We start from the raw sequence: 20,017 nt of genomic DNA on the forward strand, positions 1-20,017 counted from the left end.
AGTGAGAGGGTATAGGAGTGGGCCCAGTGTGTAATAGTGAGAGGGTATAGGAGTGGGCCCAGTGTGTGTAATAGTGAGAGGGTATAGGAGTGGGCCCAGTGTGTGTAATAGTGAGAGGGTATCGGAGTGGGCCCAGTGTGTAATAGTGAGAGGGTATAGGAGTGGGCCCAGTGTGTAATAGTGAGAGGGTATAGGAGTGGGCCCAGTGTGTGTAATAGTGAGAGGGTATAGGAGTGGGCCCAGTGTGTGTAATAGGGAGATGGTATAGGAATGGGCCCAGTGTGTAATAGTGAGAGGGTATAGGAGTGGGCCCAGTGTGTGTAATAGTGAGAGGGTATAGGAGTGGGCCCAGTGTGTAATAGTGAGAGGGTATAGGAGTGGGCCCAGTGTGTAATAGAGAGGGTATAGGAGTGGGCCCAGTGTGTAATAGTGAGAGGGTATAGGAGTGGGCCCAGTGTGTGTAATAGTGAGAGGGTATAGGAGTGGGCCCAGTGTGTAATAGTGAGAGGGTATAGGAGTGGGCCCAGTGTGTGTAATAGTGAGAGGGTATAGGAGTGGGCCCAGTGTGTAATAGTGAGAGGGTATAGGAGTGGGCCCAGTGTGTAATAGTGAGAGGGTATAGGAGTGGGCCCAGTGTGTAATAGAGAGGGTATAGGAGTGGGCCCAGTGTGTAATAGTGAGAGGGTATAGGAGTGGGCCCAGTGTGTGTAATAGTGAGAGGGTATAGGAGTGGGCCCAGTGTGTAATAGTGAGAGGGTATAGGAGTGGGCCCAGTGTGTAATAGTGAGAGGGTATAGGAGTGGGCCCAGTGTGTAATAGTGAGAGGGTATAGGAGTGGGCCCAGTGTGTAATAGTGAGAGGGTATAGGAGTGGGCCCAGTGTGTAATAGTGAGAGGGTATAGGAGTGGGCCCAGTGTGTGTAATAGTGAGAGGGTATAGGAGTGGGCCCAGTGTGTGTAATAGTGAGAGGGTATAGCAGTGGGCCCAGTGTGTGTAATAGTGAGAGGGTATAGGAGTGGGCCCAGTGTGTGTAATAGAGAGGGTATAGGAGTGGGCCCAGTGTGTAATAGTGAGAGGGTATAGGAGTGGGCCCAGTGTGTGTAATAGTGAGAGGGTATAGCAGTGGGCCCAGTGTGTGTAATAGTGAGAGGGTATAGGAGTGGGCCCAGTGTGTGTAATAGAGAGGGTATAGGAGTGGGCCCAGTGTGTAATAGTGAGAGGGTATAGGAGTGGGCCCAGTGTGTGTAATAGTGAGAGGGTATAGGAGTGGGCCCAGTGTGTGTAATAGTGAGAGGGTATAGGAGTGGGCCCAGTGTGTGTAATAGTGAGAGGGTATAGGAGTGGGCCCAGTGTGTAATAGTGAGAGTACAGCACGGGTGTGCAGTAATGAGCATGCACTTGAGGCGCTCGTGTTTGTGATCGAGAGCGGGGGCGTGTGGGCGGAGCGGGGGATGCGAGGCGGGACGGGGCGAGCGAGTGTACAGGAGAAAACCCCGTGGTGTGTGACTGGGAGAGTACGTGGGGAGCTGCTGGGCAATGTGCGCACTGATGATGTGGTCCACGGCTGCTCTCTCTCTCTCCAGACCCTCTGTGGGGAGCTGACCCGCCTCGCCTCACTCCTCACCAACCTGCGCTTCTCCTCGCTGCACGTCAGACTGGGAATCCTCCCACAGCTGGCATCGACCTTCTCCCTGTACTGTGAGTATGCCCCCTCCCCCCTCACCACATGCTGCCTCCCCCCCCACCCCCTCACCACACCCTGTCTCTCTCTCTCTCTCTCTCTCTCTCTCTCTCTTTCCCCCCCCCCCACCCCCTCACCACACCCTGTCTCTCTCTCTCTCTCTCTCTCTCTCTCTTTCTCCCCCCCCCCCCCCCACCCCCTCACCACACCCTGTCTTTCTCTCTCTCTCTCTCTCTCTCTCTCTTTCTCTCCCCCCTCCCCCCTCACCACACCCTGTCTCTCTCTCTCTCTCTCTTTCTCTCCCCCCCCCCCCCCCTCACCACACCCTGTCTCTTTCCCCCCCCCCCCCCCCCCCCCTCACCACACGCTGTACCTTCATTCCCCTCTGATTCACAACACTCAGAAGAAATTCCTCCTCATCTCTGTCTTAAGGTTGAGGAGGTTGGGCCTCTACTCAATGGAATTCAGAAGAATGAGAGGTGATCTTATTGAAACGTATAAAATTATGAGGGGGCTTGACAAGGTGGATGCAGAGAGGATGTTTCCACTGATAGGGGAGACTAGAACTAGAGGGCATAATCTTAGAATAAGGGGCCACCCATTTAAAACTGAGATGAGGAGAAATTTCTTCTTTCGGGGGGTGGGGGGGGGGTTGTAAATCTGTGGAATTCATTGCCTCAGAGAGCTGTGGAAGCCGGGACATTGAATAAATTTAAGACAGAAATAGACAGTTTCTTAAACGATAAGGGGTAATGGGGATGTGAGCTGAGTCCATGATCGGATCAGCCATGATATTGAATGGCGGAGCAGGCTCGAGGGGCCGTATGGCCAACTCCTGCTCCCATTTCTTATGCTGTTAAATGGTCGACCCCTTATTCTGAGACTTTGATCACCAGGTCTAAACTTCTTCACTCAGGGTTTGTAAATCTTTGGAATTTTTTTTATCCCAGACGGCTGTGGATGCCCGGTTGTTGAGTTTATTCAAGACAGTTTATTCAAGACAGTTATCGATAGATTTCTGGATATTAAGGATGGGGATTGTGCAGGGAAGAGGAGTTGAGGTAGAAGATCAGCCATGATCTTATTGGATGGCGAAGCAGGCCTACACCTGCTCCTAATTCTGATGTTGTGAGCTGTGACGGATCGTTCTAATTCTCTGAACCCTCCGTCAGCCTTGTGTAAAAACCCTTCTGTCCTCCAGATGCTGCAGCCTCAGGAGATGGCGGGAGTCACGGATCCCTCCCAGAGGTCAGCCCTTACAGAGACTTCATCGACGCCAACATTCCTGTTCTTTCCCAGAATCCCTCGTTCTTCTGGCAACAGGCCCTCAACCAGCCCGACTCCTCGCCTGTCTGCCGGCAGGCCCAGGGGCTGCTGGGTAAGGACGGCACGCTCCCCCTCCCGTCAGAGAAGGTGCCGGAAGATTTCCGCCTCGTCGAGTGGACCAACAAGCCGCAGGTTGTCAGCGGGACTGAGGGGTAAATGACCTTCTGTTTCTGTCTCGGTGGGGGGCCTCGGGTGGAGTACTGTGTCCAATTCTGGGCACCACACTTTAGGAAGGATGTCAAGGCCTCGGAGATTGACCAGAATGGTACCAGGTGTGAGGGACTTCAGTGGTGTGGAGAGATAAGCTGGAATTGTTCTTCGAGCAAAGAGCATTAAGGGGAGATTCAATGGAGGTGTTCAAAACCGTGAGGGGTTTTGATCGAGTAAATAGGAAGAAGCTGTTTCTACTGACAGAAATACTTGCATTTATATAGCACCTTTCACGACCTTAGGACGTCCCAAAGCGCTTTACAGCCAATTAAGTACTTTTTTTTGGAGTGTTGTAATGTAGGGAAATGCGGCAGCCAATTTGGGCAAAGCAAGATCCCGCAAGCAGCAGTGTGATAACGACCAGATCACCTGTTTTTGGAAATTGAGGGATAAATATTGGCCCCAGGACACTGGGGAGAACTCACCTGCTCTTCTTCCAGTCGTGATCGTGGGATCTTTTGCATCCACCTGAGACTGGGCCTCTGTTTTAACATCGCATCTGAAAGACGACACCTCCAACAGTGCAGCACTCCTTCAGTACGGGCATCGGGAGTGTCGGCCCTGGATTATGGGGCTCGAATCTCTGGAGTGGGGGCTCGAACCCACAACCTTCTGACCCAGAGAGAGGGAGACTGACTGAGCCACGGCTGACGCATGTCAGGGTGGGGAGGGTAATGGTGGCAGTGGGCTGATTACTACTACTACAACAACTTGTATTTATATAGCACCTTTTAACGTCGTGAAACATCCCAAGGCGCTTCACAGGATTATTATGTAATAACAATTTGACACCGAGCCATATAAGTTGAAATTAGGGCTGTTGACCAAAAGCTGGGTCAAGGAGGGTCTTGCAGTAGGAACGAGGTGGAGAGGTTTAGGGAGGGAGTTCCAGAGCTCGGGGCCCAGGCAGCTGAAGGGCTGGACACCGATGGTGGAGCAATTATAATCAGGGATGGTCAAAAGTGCAGAATTAGAAGAAAGCAGACATCTCGGGGGTGTGGGGGGGGGGGGGGAGGGGGAGGTGGTGGTTGGGGAGCTGGAGGAGATTAGAGATAGGGAGGGCGAGGCAATGGAGGGATTTGAAAACGAGGATGAGAATTTTGAAATCGAGGCGTTCCTTAACCAGGAGCCAGTGTAGGTCAGCGAGCACAGAGGTGATGGGCGAGCGCGACTTGGTGCGAGTTAGGATACAGTCCGCCGAGTTTTGGATGATCTCAAGTTTACGTAGGGTAGAATGTGGGAGGCCAGCCAGGAGTGAGTTAGAATAGTCAAGTCTAGAGGTAACAAAGGCACGGATGAGGGTTTCAGCAGCGGATGAGCTGAGGCAGGGACAGAGACGGACGATGTTACGGAGGTGGAAATAGGCAGTCTTACAGGGGAGAAGAGTCCAAGATCTTGCCTTGTCTTTGCTCGCTGACCTTCCTTGTTCCTTCCTTTTCCTCAGCAAGGTGATGACAACTCCGACGGTGCCGCTGTGTGTGAGTATCTCGCCCGCTGGGCTGACGGCGGTCGTGGGCACCAGCGAGGGCTCCCTGCACATCCTGGACCTGGACAGTGGGCAGGTGGGTCTCCAGAAAACCCCCCTTGACGATGTCGGAGAGACACCCAACTCGTACAGATCCAATCCAATTCACTTCAGAGTGAAAATACCCGACTTAGTGAGGGCTCACTGTCCCAGCCAGCATGGGTTACTGAGCCCCACACACGGGGCAGCAAGAGCCCAGATTTCATTCTCCCACCCCACCCCACCCCATATATGCTGAGTTATCATCGTCATAGGTAGTCCCTCGAAGTCGAAGACTTGCTTCCACTCTAAAAGTGAGTTCTCAGGTGACTGTACAGTCCAATACGAGAATTACAGTCTCTGTCACAAGTGGCACAGGCAGACGTTGAAGGAAAGGGTAGGTGGGAGCCTGGTTTGCCGCACGCTCCTTCCGCTGCCTGTGCTTGATTTCTGCATGCTCTCGGCGATGAGACTCGAGGTGCTCAGCACGCTCCCGGATGCACTTCCTCCACTTAGGGCGGTCTTTGGCCATATCCCAGCTGGCGACGAGGGGGGCCAACAATTGGTACTGAGCCTCACACAGGGCAGGAAGCGCTCAATGCAAATTGCCTTTAATTGGATACATTTCTCTTGCTCACTCCATGTGACACTCCATAAAATTCTACATCGGATGTACGGCACAGAAACAGGCCAGTCGGCTCAACCAGTCCATTCCGGTGTTTGTTTCACTCGAGTCTCCTTCCGTCTTTCCTCATCTAACACTATCAGCATAACCCTCTATTCCCTTCTCCCTCATGTTTGTCTAGCCTTCCCTTAAATGTATCTATAGTATTTGTTTCAACCACTCCCTGTGGTAGCGAGTTCCACACTCTCAGCACTCTCTGGGTAAAGGAGTTTCTTCTGAATTCTCTATTGGATTTCTTGGTGACTATCTTATATTGATGGCCTCTAGTTATGCTCTTCCCCACAAGTGGAAACATTCTCTCTCTATTCACTCTATCAAAACCTTTCATAATTTTAAAGACTTCTATCAGGTCACCCCTCAGTCGTCTTTTTTTCAAAAAAAAGAGATTTGGCCTGTTCATCCTTTCCGGATATGTATACCCTCGCATTTCTGGTATCATCCTTGTAAATCTCTCTGCACCCTCTCCAGCGCCTCTATATCCTTTTTATAATATGGTGACCAGAACTTGTGTGTGTGGTCTAACCAAGTTTTTGACACAAGTTTAGCATTACATCCCTACTTTTCAATTCTGTCCCTCTAGAAATAAACCCTAGTGCTTGGTTTGTTTTTTATGGCCTTGTTAACCTGTGTCACAACTTTGTGATTTGCGTATTTATACTCTGAGATCCCTTTGTTCCTCTACCCACCTAGACTCTCACCCTCCAAGTAATAAGTGACCTCTCTATTCTTCCTACCAAAATGTAATACCTCACATTTATCTGTGTTGAACTCCATATGTAGTTGCTAACTAACTCCTGCAGCCCCATAACCCACCCCCAAGATATCTGCGCTTCTCCAATTCTGGCCTCTTGTGCATCCATGATTTTAATTGCTCCACCATCGGTGGCTGTGCCTTCAGCTGCCTGGGCCCTAAGTTCTGGAACTCCCTCCCTGAACCTCGCTGCCTCTCGACCTCTCTTTCCTCCTTTGTAGTGTCAGCTGTGGCTCAGTGGGTAGTGCTCTCGCCTCTGACTCAGAGGTTGTGGGCTGAAGTCCAACTTGACCACCTGAATGGGCTGACACTCCAATGCAGCGATGAGGGAGCGCTGCACTGTAGGAGGAGCTGTCTTTCGGATGAGACAGTAAACCAAGGCCACGTCTGCTCTCTATGTAAAAGATCCCATGGCACTATTTCGTAGAAGAGCAGGAAAGTTCTCCCTGGTGTCCTGGCCACTATTTATCCCTCAATCAACATAACAAAAAACAGATTATCTGGTCATTATCATATTGCTGTTTGTGGGATCTTGCTGTGCGTAAATTGGCTGCCGCGTTTCCCACATTACAATGACGACTACACTCCCAAAAAAAAAGTATTTCATTGGTTGTAAAGCACTTTGAGACGTCCGGTGGTTGTGAAAGCCGCTATATAAATCTTTTTAAAGATGCTCCTTAAAACCTATGATCAAACTTTTGGTCATATATCCTAATATCTCCTTATGTGGCTTGGTGTCCAATTTTGTTTGATTATGCTCCTGTGAAGCATATTGGAATGTTTTACTACGTTAAAGGCGCTATATAAATGCAAGTTGTTATGAGTTAATATACAATACCATATAAGGAGAACGTAATTGGCTTATCCCTTATCAATTACTTTAGTTTTCCTTGATTTAACAAGCTCTTTCTCCGTTGAGCTTACAATATAACTCCTTTACTTTGTTACCTTATCGGTAGTTTCACTCTTGTTGCATGTTCAACCAAGCGAAACCTTTCATTACAAGTTTGTCTCTCTTTCCTGTATCATTCGTACCAATTAAACCAAACCAAAGGATGATGTGTGGCCAGATATTTTCCATTGTGGAACTGACTGTTTCCCCATGCTGCTACCAAATAGAGACTTGCAGCACAGGAGGCCATTCGGCCCATCGTGTCTGTGCTGGTCCTTTGAACGAGTCGTTGTGTTTAGTCCCACTTTCTCGTTTTTTGTCTGTAACTCTGAAAGTTTCTCATCCTCAGGAACCATCCAACTCCCTTCAAATTATTAATGGAATCAGCTTCTACCCCTTTTCAGGTCGAGCGTTCCAGATCCCCACAATTCTGAGTGAAACATTTCTCCACATCTCCCTTCTCGATCTTTTCCCAATGATTTTAAATCTGTGGCCTCTGGTTCTTGACCCACTCAACAGAGGGAATTGCTTTTCTCCTCCTACTCTGAAACCGCTCATCACCTCAAAGCTCGATTAGGTCACTTCTTAACTTTCTTTCAAGGAGAACAGTCCGAACTTGTCCAACCTCTCCTCATAACTGGAGCCCTTCATCCCTGGAAACGTCGTGGTAACCCTCCTCTGTACCTTTTCTAAGGTTTTTACATCTTTCCTGAAGTGTGGTGACCCGAATAGTCCACAATACTCCAGCTGAGGCTTCACCAGCGATTTATAAAGTTTTAGCATGATCTCTTTCCATTTATATTCTATGCCTCTATTTATAAACCCAAGTAGCCCATGTGTTTTTTAAACTAACTTATTAACCAGTCCTGCCACCTTTTAAGGATTTGTGAATATGGACACCAAGGTGTCTCTGCTCATCTACACTTTTTTCAAAATGATTCCACTTATTGTATACTGTATTTCCGTATTGGTCCTTCCCAAAGTGCATCACTTCACACTTCTCCGCATTGAACTCCATCTGCCCTGCTCCTGACCATTTCACCATCCTGTCTGTCATCCTGATGTCGACAACTATCCCCATCACGATCTACTATGTTCGCAAGTTTTGTATCATCTGCAAACTTTACAATGCTGCTCCCTACACCTGAGTCCAGGTGGATTATAAATGATTCAGAGTGCAGTGACAGATTTTTTAGCACTTGATCCTGAGACTGGCCGTTGCTGCAGGGTCAGCCCTGGTCGAATAGCCCAGTGCTACTTTACAACGACTTGTCCTTCCCTGTTCAACAGGCAACGGCTAAAGGTTAACATTACCACACCATGTGCACGTGTAAATGGCAACTTAATTTCAATATAGATCAGTGAGGTGGTGCATTTTGATAGAAAGAAGTAGGAGGCCACGTATTCCTTGGGAAAGAACTTTAAATGGGCTAGAGGAGCAAAGGCATCTAGAGGTACAGTTTCACAAATCACTACATGTTGCGATGCAGATTAATAAGGCCATAAAAAGCAAACAAAGTACTAGGGTTCATTTCTAGAGCCACAGAATTGAAAAGCAGGGAAGTAATAAGTTTGTATCATCCCTTCGTTACACCACACAAGAACATAAGAAATAGGAGCAGGAGTTGGCCATTTGGCCCCTCGAGCCTGCTCTGTCATTCAATGAGATCATGGCTGATCTGATCATGGACTTAGCTCCACTTCTCTGCCTGTTCCCCATAACCCTTTACTCCCTTATTGCTCAAAAATCTGTCTAGCTACGCCTTAAATATATTCAATGACCCAGCCTCCACAGCTCTCTGGGGCAGAGAATTACAAAGATTTACTACTCTGAGAAGAAATTTCTCCTCATCTCAGTTTTAAATGGGCGGCCCCTTATTCTGAGACTATGTCCCCCAGTTTTAGTTTCCCCTGTGTGGAAATATCCTCTTTGCATCCATCTTGTCGAGCAACCTCATCTTGTATGATTCTTCTGAACTCCAATGAGTATAGGCCCAACCTACTCAACCTATCTTCATAAGTCAACCCCCTCATCTCCAGAATCAACCTAGTGAATCTTCTCTGAACAGCCTCCAATGCAAGTATATCCTTAAATACGGAGACCAAAACTGTACGCCGTACTCCAGGTGTGGCCTTACCAATACCCTGTACAGTTGTAGCAGGATTTCTTTGCTTTTATGCTCTATCCTCCTTACAATAAAGGCTAACATTCTAGTTGCCTTCCTGATCACTTGCTGTACCTGCATACTAACGGTTTGTATTTCATGTACAAAGACCCCCAGGTCCCTCTCTACTGCAGCATTTTGCAATTTTTCTCCATTTAAATTATAATTTGCTTTTCTATTTTTTCTGCCAAAGTGAATACCCTCACATTTTCCCACATTATATCCCATCTGCCAAATTTTTGCTCACTCACTTAGCCTGTCTATATCCTTTTGCAGTTTTTTTTTGTGTCCTCCTCACAATTTGCTTTCCCACCCATCTTTTTGTATCATCAGCAAACTTGGTTTCATGACACTCAGTCCCTTCATCCAAGTCGTTAATATAGATTGAGGCCCCAGCACCGATCCCTGCGGCACCCCACTAGTTACTGTTTGCCAACCGGAAAATGACCCATTTATCCCCACTCTCTCTTTTCCGTTAGTTAGCCAATCCTCTATCCAGCTAATATATTACCCCCAACCCCGTGAGCTTTTATCTTGTGCAGTAACATTTTATGTGGCACCTTATCAAATGCCTTCTGGAAATCCAAATACACCACATCCACTGGTTCCCCTTATCCACCCTGCTCGTCACATCCTCAAAGAACTCCAGCAAATTTGTAATAGCATGATTTCCCTTTCACAAAACCATGCTGACTTTGCTTGATTGAATCATGCTTTTCTAAATGTCCTGCTACTGTTTCCTTAACAATGGACTTCAGCATTATCCTAAACACAGATGTTAGTCTAACTGGTCTATAGTTTCCTGCTTTTTGTCTGCCTCCTTTTTTTAATAGGGGCATTGCATTTGCAGTTTCCAATCCGCTGGGATCGCCCCAGAATCCAGGGAATTTTGATAGATCACAACCAGTGCATCCAATATCTCTGCAGCCACTTCTCTTAAAAGATCCTCGGATGTAAGCCATCAGGTCCAGGGGACTTGTCCGCCTTTAGTCCCATTATTTTACCGAGTACTACTACTTTAGTGATAGTGATTGTATTAAGTTCCTTTCTCCCTATAGCCCTTGATTATCCACTATTGGGATGCTTTTAGTGTCTTCTACTGTGAAGACCGATACAACATATTTGTTCAACATCTCTGCCATTTCCCTGTTCTCCATTATTAATTTCCCAGTCTCATCCTCCAGGGGACCAACATTTACTTTAGCCACTCTTCCTTTTTATGTACCTGTAGAAACTCTTACTATTTGTTTTTATATTTCGTGTTAGTTTACTTTCATAATCTATCTTCCCTCTCTTAATCATTTTTTTAGTCGTTCTTTGCTGGCTTTTAAAAGTTTCCCAATCCTCTCGCCTCCCATTAGTCTTGGCCACATTGTATGCCCTCCTTCTCAATTTGATACCATCCCTTATTTCCTTAGTTAGCCACGGATTGTTAGCCCTTCTCTTACAGTCTTTCCTTCTCATTGGGATATATTTTTGTTGCGAGTTATGAAATATCTCCTTAAATGTCTGTCACTGCTCATCAACCGTGCCATACTTTAATATAGTACTTGGAGTACTGTGCACAGTTTTGGTCTCCATATTATAAAAAAGGATATAGAGGCACTGGAGAAGGTGCAAAAAAGGTTCACAAGGGTGATACCAGAACTGAGAGGTTACAACTATCAGAACAGACTGAACAGGTTGGGGCTCTTTTCTCTAGAGAAGAGAAAGCTACCAAGTGACCTGATGGAGGTCTTTAAGTTTATGAAAAAGTTCTATAGGATAGACGTAGAGAAGATGTTTCCACTTGTGTGTGGTGTCCAAAACTAGGGGCCATAAATATAAGCTAGCCATTAATAAATCCAGTAGAGAATTCAGGAGAATTCTTTACACAGTGTGGTGAGATTGTGAAACTCTGGAGTAGGTTTTAAAAATTTGTTCAGGGGATGTGGGCCTCGCTGGCAAGACCAGCATTTATTGCCCATCCCTAATTGCCCTTGAGAATCACCACCTTGAACCGCTGCAGTCCATGTGTTGATGGTAGTTCCACAGTGCTATTAAGGAGAGAGCTCCAGGATTTTGACCGAGCGACAATGAAGGAACGGCGATATACTTCCAAGTCAGGATGGTGTGTAACTTGGAGGGGAACTTGCAGGTGGTGGTGTTCCCATGCACCTGCTGCCCTTGTCCTTCTAGGTGGTAGAGGTCGTGGGTTTGGGAGGTGCTGCCCAAGAAGCCTTGGCGTGTTGCTGCAGTGCATCTTAAGATGGTAAACACTGCAGCCACGGTGTGCCGGTGGTGGAGGGAGTGGATGTTTAAGGTGGTGGATGGGGTGCCAATCAAGCGGGCTGCTTTGTCCTGGATGGTGTCGAGCTTCTTGAGTGTTGTTGGAGCTGCACTCATCCAGGCAAGTGGAGAGTATTCCATCACACTCCTGCCTTATGCCTTATAGATGGTCGAAAGGATTTGGGGAGTCAGGAGGTGAGACACTCACTGCAGAATACCCAGCCTCTGACCTGCTCTTGTGGCTACAGTATTTATGTGGCTGGTCCAGTTAAGTTTCTGCTCACTGGTGACCCCCAGGATGTTGATGGGGGATTCGACGATGGTAATCCTGTTGAATGTCAAGGGTCGGTGGTTAGACTCCCATGTGTTGGTGTTGTATATGTAAACTTGTATTTACTCTGTACAGCCACCAGAGGGTTCATCCCCTGGAGTCCCAAGGGATCCCATAATCCCTTGGGAGTTCAGGTATTTAAAGAGGCTTCGCAGGTTGGAGAGGCACTCTGGAGATCTGCAATAAAAGACTACGGTCACACGTTACTTTGAGCACAGTGTTCAGTCTAACTCTTTCTCCATACACAACAACTGGCGACGAGATCCAATAGCGAACCCAAAGATGCAGAGAACAGTGAGCATCCTGGAGAAATTCTCGGAGGGAGATGATTGGGAAACTTTTGTGGAGCGACTCGACCAATACTTCGTGGCCAACGAGCTAGATGGGGAAGAGAGCACTGCGAAATGAAGGGAGATCCTCCTCACCGTCTGTGGGGCACCAACGTATGGCCTCATGAAGAATCTGCTCACTCCAGCGAAACCCACGGAGAAATCGTATAACGATTTGTGCACACTGGTCCAAGAGCATTTGAACCCGAAGGAAAGCGTTCTGATGGCGAGGTACCAGTTCTACACCTACAAAAGGTCTGAAGGCCAGGAAGTGGTGAGTTATGTCGCCGAGCTAAGACGCCTTGCAGGACATTGCGAATTTGAAGGACATTTAGAGCACATGCTCAGAGACTTTTTCATACTTGGCATTGGCCACGAAACCATACTTTGCAAACTTTTGACTGTAGAGACCCCAAACTTGAGCAAGGCCTTAGCGATAGCCCAGGCGTTCATTGCCACCAGTGACAATATGAAGCAAATATCTCAGCACACAAGTGCTGCTACAAGTACTGTGAACAAAGTGATGTTTTTGAATTGTAACGTACAGGGCAGGTCACACATACCTGCAGCTGCACGTCCACAGATGTCTGAGTCCACTATCAAGGATGATTAATGCAAGGCCATTGACACCTTGTTGGCGTTGCGGGGGTGATCATCATTTCCATTCATGCCGATTTAAAGAGTACGTTTGCAAGGGCTGTGGAACAATGGGATACCTCCGAAGAGTGTGCAGGCGAGCTGCAATGGCTATAAACATGCAAACCACCACGTTGCAGAGGGGGACAGATCCACGGAGGATCACGACGAACCAGCGCCTCAGATCGAGAAGTCAGAGGTACATGGGGTGCACACCACGAATTGTCCCCCGATAATGCTGAATGTTGAACTAAATGAACTCCATATGGAGCTGGACACGGGCGCGAGCCAGTCCATCATGGGCAAAAGGTTGTGGTGCAACAAAGCCTCAAGACCAGCCTTAACTCCAGTTCGCATGAAACTAAGAACTTAAACAAAAGAACTGATTCCTGTAATTGGCAGTGCTACCATAAAGGTCTCCTACGATGGAGCGGTTCACAAGCTACCACTCTGGGTGGTACCGGGCGATGGTCCCACGCTGCTCGGCAGGAGCTGGCTGGGAAAGATACGCTGGAACTGGGATGACGTCCAAGCGTTATCCAGCGCCCACTGATGACACTTCGTGTGCCCAGGTCTTAAACAAATTTCCTTTGCTGTTCGAGCCAGGCATCGAGAAATTCCAAGGAGCAAAAGTGCAGATCCACTTAATTCCGGGGGCGCGACCCATCCATCACAAGGCAAGAGCAGTACCGTACATGATGAGAGAAAGGGTAGAGATCGAGCTAGACTGGCTGCAAAGAGAGGGCATCATTTCCCCGATCGAGTTCAATGAGTGGGCCAGTCCTATTGTCCCCGTCCTCAAGGGAGACGGCGCCGTCAGAATCTGTGGCGATTACAACATAACTATCAATCGTTTCTCCCTGCAGGAGCAATACCACTACCAAAGGCCGATGACCTCTTTGTAACGCTGGTGGGAGGAAAGGCGTTCACGAAGCTGGATCTGACTTCAGCCAACATGACGCAGGAACTGGAGGAATCATCGAAGGCCCTCACCTGCATCAACACACACACACAAAGGTCTTTTTGTTTATAACAGATGCCCGTTTGGAATCCGATCGGCGGCGGCGATATTTCAGAGAAACATGGAAAACCTACTGAAGTCGGTCCCCCACACTGTGGTCTTCCAGGACGACATCTTGGTCACAGGTCGGAACACAGTCGAGCACCTGCAGAATCTGTAGGAGGTTCTTAGTCGACTCAACCGCGTGGGGTTCAGGTTAAAACGTTCGAAGTTAGTTTTCATGGCACCTGAAGTGGAGTTCCTGGGAAGGAGGATTGCGGCGGATGGCATCAGGCCCACCAGTGCAAAGACTGAGGCAATTGAGAATGCACTGAGGCCACAGAACGTGATGCAGCTGTGGTTGTCTCTGGGACTCCTGAACTACTTTGGTAACTTCTTACCGGGTCTCAGCACACTGTTAGAACCACTGCATGTCTTGCTACGATAAAGGACAAATGGGTTTGGGGCAAAAGCCAAGAAAATGCCTTTTTGAAAGCGAGAAAATTGTTATGCTCAAACAAATTGCTTGTGTTGTATGATCCATGCAAGCATTTGGTACGAGCATGTAATGCGTCGTCGTATGGGCGTCGGGTGTGTATTGAAACAAGCTAATGATTTCGGAAACTGCAACCGGTTGCTTATGCACCCAGGAGTCTGTCGAAGGCTGAGAGAGCCTTGCAGCATGATTGAGAAAGAAACGTTAGCGTGTGTTTATGGTGTAAAGAAAATGCATCAATATCTGTTTGGGCTAAAATTCGAATTGGAAACTGACCATAAGCCACTTATATCCCTGTTTTCCCAGAATAAAGGGATAAATACCAATGCATCGGCCCGTATCCAGAGATGGGCGCTCACATTGTCCGCCACAACTACGCCATCCGCCACAGGCCAGGCACAGAAAACTGCGCCGATTCTCTCAGTAGTCTGCCATTACCCACCACGGGGGTGGAAATGGTGCAGCCCGCATATCTAGCCACGGTTATGGAAGCATTTGAGAGTGAAAATTTACCCGTCACTGCCCGGCAGATCAAAACCTGGACAAGCCAGGACCCCTTATTATCTCTAGTCAAAAGCTGTGTTCTTCCCGGGAACTGGTCCAGTGTCCCAGTGGAAATGCAGGAAGAGATAAAGCGTTCTAGCGATTCAAAGATGAAATGTCTATTCAGGCAGACTGCCTTCTGTGGGGCAATCGAGTAATGGTCCCCAAGAAGGCCAGAGACACCTTCATCAATGACCTCCACGGTACCCACCCAGGCACCAAAATGATGAAAGCGATAGCCAGATCCCACGTGTGGTGGCCCGGTATCGATGCGGGCTTAGAGCTCTGCATTCACAGATGTAATACATGCTCGCAGTTAAGCAATGTACCCAGGGAGGCGCTGCTAAGTTTATGGTCTTGGCCCTCCAAACCGGGGTCTTGGGTACACGTCGACTATGCAGGCCCGTTCCTGGGTAAAATGTTCCTTGTGGTTGTAGACGCGTACTCCATGTGGATTGAATGTGAGATTATGTCGGCTAGCACGTCCACTGCCACTACTGAAAGCTTGCGGGCCATGTTTGCCACTCACGGCTTACCCGATGTCCTGGTGAGCGACAACGGGCCATGTTTTACCAGTGCTGAGTTCAAAGAATTCATGACCCATAACAGATCAAACATGTCACATCTGCCCCGTTTAAATTAGCGTCCAATGGTCAAGCAGAGAGAGCAGTGCAAACCATCAAGCAAGGCTTGAAGAGGGTAACTGAAGGCTCACTGCAGACTCACTTATCCCGAGTTCTGCTTAGCTGCCTCACGAGACCCCACTCGCTCACTGGGATTCCACCTGCTGAACTGCTCATGAAAAGAGCACTTAAGACAAGGCTCTCGTTAGTTCACCTTGATCTACATGAACAAGTAGAGAGCAGGCAGCTTCAACAAAGTGCATACCATGATAGCGGAAAAGTGTCACGCGAGATTGAAATCAATGATCCTGTATTTGTATTCAATTATGAACAAGGTCCCAAGTGGCTTCCCGGCACTGTCGTGGCCAAAGAGGAGAGCAGGGTGTTTCGGGTCAAACTTTCAAATGGACTCATTCACAGGAAACACTTGGACCAAATCAAACTCAGATTTACGGACTACCCTGAGCTACCCACCTTGGACCCTACCTTTTTTGATCCCCCAACATACACATCAATGGCAACCGGCACCACGGTTGACCACGGAGCAGAACCCATCATCTACAGCAGCCGAGCAGGGCTCAACAAATGATTCAACAACACCAGCTTTCACACCGAGATGATCAACCAGGACAAGGAGAGCCCCAGATCGACTCACATTGTAAATAGTTACACTATTGAATTTGCGGGGGGGAGGGGGAGGAGAGTGTTGTTATATATGTAGACTTGTAGTTACTCTGTACAGCCACCAGAGGGCTCATCCCCTGGAGTCCCAAAGGATCCCATAATCCCTTGGGAGACAGGTATTTAAGTATGCTTCACAGGTTGGGGAGGCGTTCTGGAGACCTGCAATAAAAGACTATGGTCACACTTTACTTTGAGCTCAGTGTTCAGTCTGACTCTTTCTCCACACACAACAGTTGGAGATAGTCATTGTCTGGCATCAGTTTGTGGAGGAGAGGGAGAGATAGGAACTGACCTGATTTTTCTTCAATGGATGTCTCCCTCTTCCCATACAGGAAGTGAGGTCGCTGGCGAGCGGCTGTGATGGGATCTCGGACTGCGTGTTCCTGGACGAGAGCACGCTCTGCGCCACGTCCTTCAACGGCAAGATTGAGGTGTGGAGCCTCGCTGACGGCTGCAGGTAGGAGGGGGAGGGGAGACCCTCTGGGCAGGGGGTCGGGTGGAGCACAAATGGCAAACAGGACCCGCCCCATTCCCAGTAACTCCAGACGGTTCGGGGGAGGGAGGGAGGGAGGGGGTGGGTGGTGCGTGGGCAGAATGTTGTCAATGGTCAGACCCCACCTGGAGTAAGTGCATCAGTTGTGGCAGCTTACCTTGGGAAGGATATACTGAGCTTGGCAGCCCAGATTCTCCAGAATGACACAGGGGCTAACAGGGTTAAATTATGAGGACAGGTTGAATGGACCAGGCTTGTATTCGCTTAAGTTTAGAAGATCGAGGGAAGATCTAATTGAGGTGTTTAAGATGGTTAAATAAGTTCACTAGGTAGATAGAGAGGAATTAGTGATCAGAACAAGGGGGCACAAGCTTAAAATTGTAGCTCAGCCATTGAGGGGTGATGTCAGGAACCGTTGCTTCACACAAAGCATAGTGGGGATATGGAACTCTGTCCCCAACAAAGCTGATGAGGCTGGGGGTTGAATGAAATTTTCAAAACTGAGCTCGACAGGTTTTGGTTAGGCAAAGGTATTACGGGTAATGGAATGAAGACAGGTAAATGGAGTTAACCGACAGATCAGGAATGATATAATTGAATGGCGGAACAGGCTCGAGGGGCTGAATGACGACTCATAACAAGAAATAGGAGCAAGAGTTAGTCATTTGGCCCACTGAGCCTGCTCCGTCATTCAATAAGATCATGGCTGATCTGATCATAGACTCAGCTCCACTTCCCTGCCCGCTCCCCATAACCCTTTACTGCCTTACGCTCAAGAATCTGTCTATCTCCGCCTTAAATATATTCAATGACCCAGCCTCCACAAATCTCTGGGGCAGAGAATTCCATATATTTACAACCCTCAGAGAAGAAATTACTCCTCATCTCAGTTTTAAATGGGTGGCTCCTTATTCTAAGACGGTGTCCCCTAGTTTTAGTTTCCTCCTATGAGTGGAAATATCCTCTCTGCACCCACCTTGTCGAGCCCCTTCATTATCTTATAAGTTTCAATCAGATCACCTCTCATTCTTCTGAACTATAATATGTATAGGCCCAACCTACTTAACCTATCCTCATAAGTCAACCCCTTCATCTCCGGAATCAACCTAGTGAACCTTCTCTGAACAGCCTCCAATGCAAGTATATCCTTCCTTAAATACGGAGACCAAAACTGTACACAGTACTCTAGGTGTGGCCTCACCAATACCCTGTACAGTTGTAGCAGGATGCTTTTATACTCTATTCCCCCTTGCAATAAAGGGCAATATTCTATTTGCCTTCCTCATTACTTGCTCTACCTGCATGCTAACTTTTTGTGTTTCATGCACAAGGATCCCCAGGTCTCTGTACTGCAGCACTTGCAATTTTTCTCCATTTAAATTATAATTTGCTTTTCTATTTTTTTCTGCCAAAGTGGATAGCCTCACATTTTCCCATATTATACTCCATTTGCCAAATTTTTGCCCACTTACTTAGCCTGTCTATATCCCTTTGCAGATTTTTTGTGTCCTCCTCACAATTTGCTTTCCCACCCATCTTTGTATCATCAGCAAACTTGGTTACATTACACTCGATCCCTTCATCCAAGTCGTTAATATAGATTGTAAATAGTTGAGGACCCAGCACCCCACTCGTCACTATTTGCCAACCGGAAAATGACCCATTTATCCCGACTCTGTTTTCTGTTAGTTAAGCAATCCTCTATCCATGCTAATATATTACCCCCAACACCATGAGCTTTTATCTTGTGCAGTAACCTCTTACGTGGCACCTTATCGAATGCCTTCCAAATACACCACATACACTGGTTCCCCCTTATCCACCCTGTTCGTTACATCCTCAAAGAACTCCAGCAAATTTGTCAAACATGATTTCCCTTTCATAAAACCATGCTGACTCTGCTTGACCAAATTTTGCTTTTCCAAATGTCCCGCTACTGCTTCCTTAATAATGGACTCCAGCATTTTCCCAACGACAGATGTTCGGCTAACTGGTCTATAGTTTCCTGCTTTTTGTCTGCCTCCTTTTTTTAAATAGGGGTATTACATTTGTGGTTTTACAATCTGCTGGGATCTCTCCAGAATCCAAGGAATTTTGGTAGATTACAGCCAGTGGATCCACTATTTCTGCAGCCACTTCTCTTAAGACCCTAGGATTTAAGCCATCAGGTCCAGGGAACTTGTCCGCCTTTAGCCCCATTATTTTACTGAATACTACTTCTACCTATAGCGTCTTGATTATCCACTATTGGGATGTTTTTAGTGTTTTCTACCGTAAAAACCGATACAAAATATTTGTTCAACATCTCTGCCATTTCCCTGTTCTCCATTATTAATTCCCCAGTCTCGCCCTCTAGGGGACCAACATTTACTTTAGCCACTCTTTTCCTTTTTATGTACCTGTAGAAACTCTTACTATCTGTTTTTATATTTCATGCTAGTTTACTTTCATAATCTATCTTCCCTCTCTTAATCATTTTTTTAGTTGTTCTCCATTGGTTTTTAAAAATGTCCCAATCCTCTGGCCTCCCACTAGTTTTGGCCACATTGTATCCCTTTGTTTGCGATTTGATACCATCCCTTATTTCCTTAGTTAGCCATGGATGGTTATCGCTTCTCTGACAGTCTTTCCTTCTTACTGTAACAAGCTCGAGGGACTGAATGGCCGACTCCTGTACCCATGTCTACATTATGGTGGGGATGGTTACAGGATTATTGCTCGATCTCTGAACTCCTCTGATGGTACAACCACCCCCACCCCCCTTCGCCCAAACTCTCTGTTCCTGACTCTCCATACCCCACCCTCTTCACCCCAAACTCTCTGTTCCTGACTCTCCATACTCCACCCCCTTCGCCCAAACTCTCTGTTCCTGACTCTCCATACCCCACCCCCTTTGCCCCAAACTCTCTGTTCCTGACTCTCCATACCCCACCCTCTTCGCCCCAAACTCTCTGTTCCTGACTCTCCATACCCCACCCTCTTCGTTCCTGACTCTCCATACCCCACCCTCTTCGCCCCAAACTCTCTGTTCCTGACTCTCCATACCCCACCCCCTTCGCCCCAAACTCTCTGTTCCTGACTCTCCATACCCCACCCTCTTCGCCCCAAACACTCTGTTCCTGACTCTCCATACCCCACCCTCTTCGCCCCAAACTCTCTGTTCCTAACTCTCCATACCCCACCCCTTCACCCCACCATTGGTGGCCGGGCCTTCAGCTGTCTCAACCCCAAGCGCTGGAATTCCCTGCCCGAACCCCTCCGCCTCTCCATGTGTCTCTCCTCCCCCTTTCAGACCATCCTTAAAACCCACCTCTTCGGTCGATCGTTTGATTACCCCGCCCTTTGACTCGGTGTCAATTTCTGTCACACAGCAGTCCTGTGCAGCACCCTGGGCCGTTTT

The 20,017-nt window shown here is 47.8% G+C and overlaps 1 protein-coding gene and 1 pseudogene across 1 annotated transcript in view; one reads left to right on the forward strand and one right to left on the reverse strand.

Annotated features, from left to right (window-relative positions):
- LOC139273708 (zinc finger protein 721-like) overlaps positions 1–20,017 on the reverse strand; it is a 494,469-nt pseudogene that overhangs the window by 407,924 nt on the left and 66,528 nt on the right.
- The window catches only part of LOC139272886 (telomerase protein component 1-like), a 125,262-nt gene that overhangs the window by 67,470 nt on the left and 37,775 nt on the right, over positions 1–20,017 (forward strand). The window contains exons 32-35 of the mRNA XM_070888990.1: positions 1,584–1,698; positions 2,883–3,159; positions 4,662–4,779; positions 16,457–16,581. Coding sequence (XP_070745091.1) covers positions 1,584–1,698; positions 2,883–3,159; positions 4,662–4,779; positions 16,457–16,581 — 635 coding nt within the window. The remainder of the gene's footprint in view (positions 1–1,583; positions 1,699–2,882; positions 3,160–4,661; positions 4,780–16,456; positions 16,582–20,017) is intronic.

The sequence above is a fragment of the Pristiophorus japonicus genome, chromosome 9, assembly GCF_044704955.1.
Source record: "Pristiophorus japonicus isolate sPriJap1 chromosome 9, sPriJap1.hap1, whole genome shotgun sequence".
NCBI classification, from domain to species: domain Eukaryota; kingdom Metazoa; phylum Chordata; class Chondrichthyes; family Pristiophoridae; genus Pristiophorus; species Pristiophorus japonicus.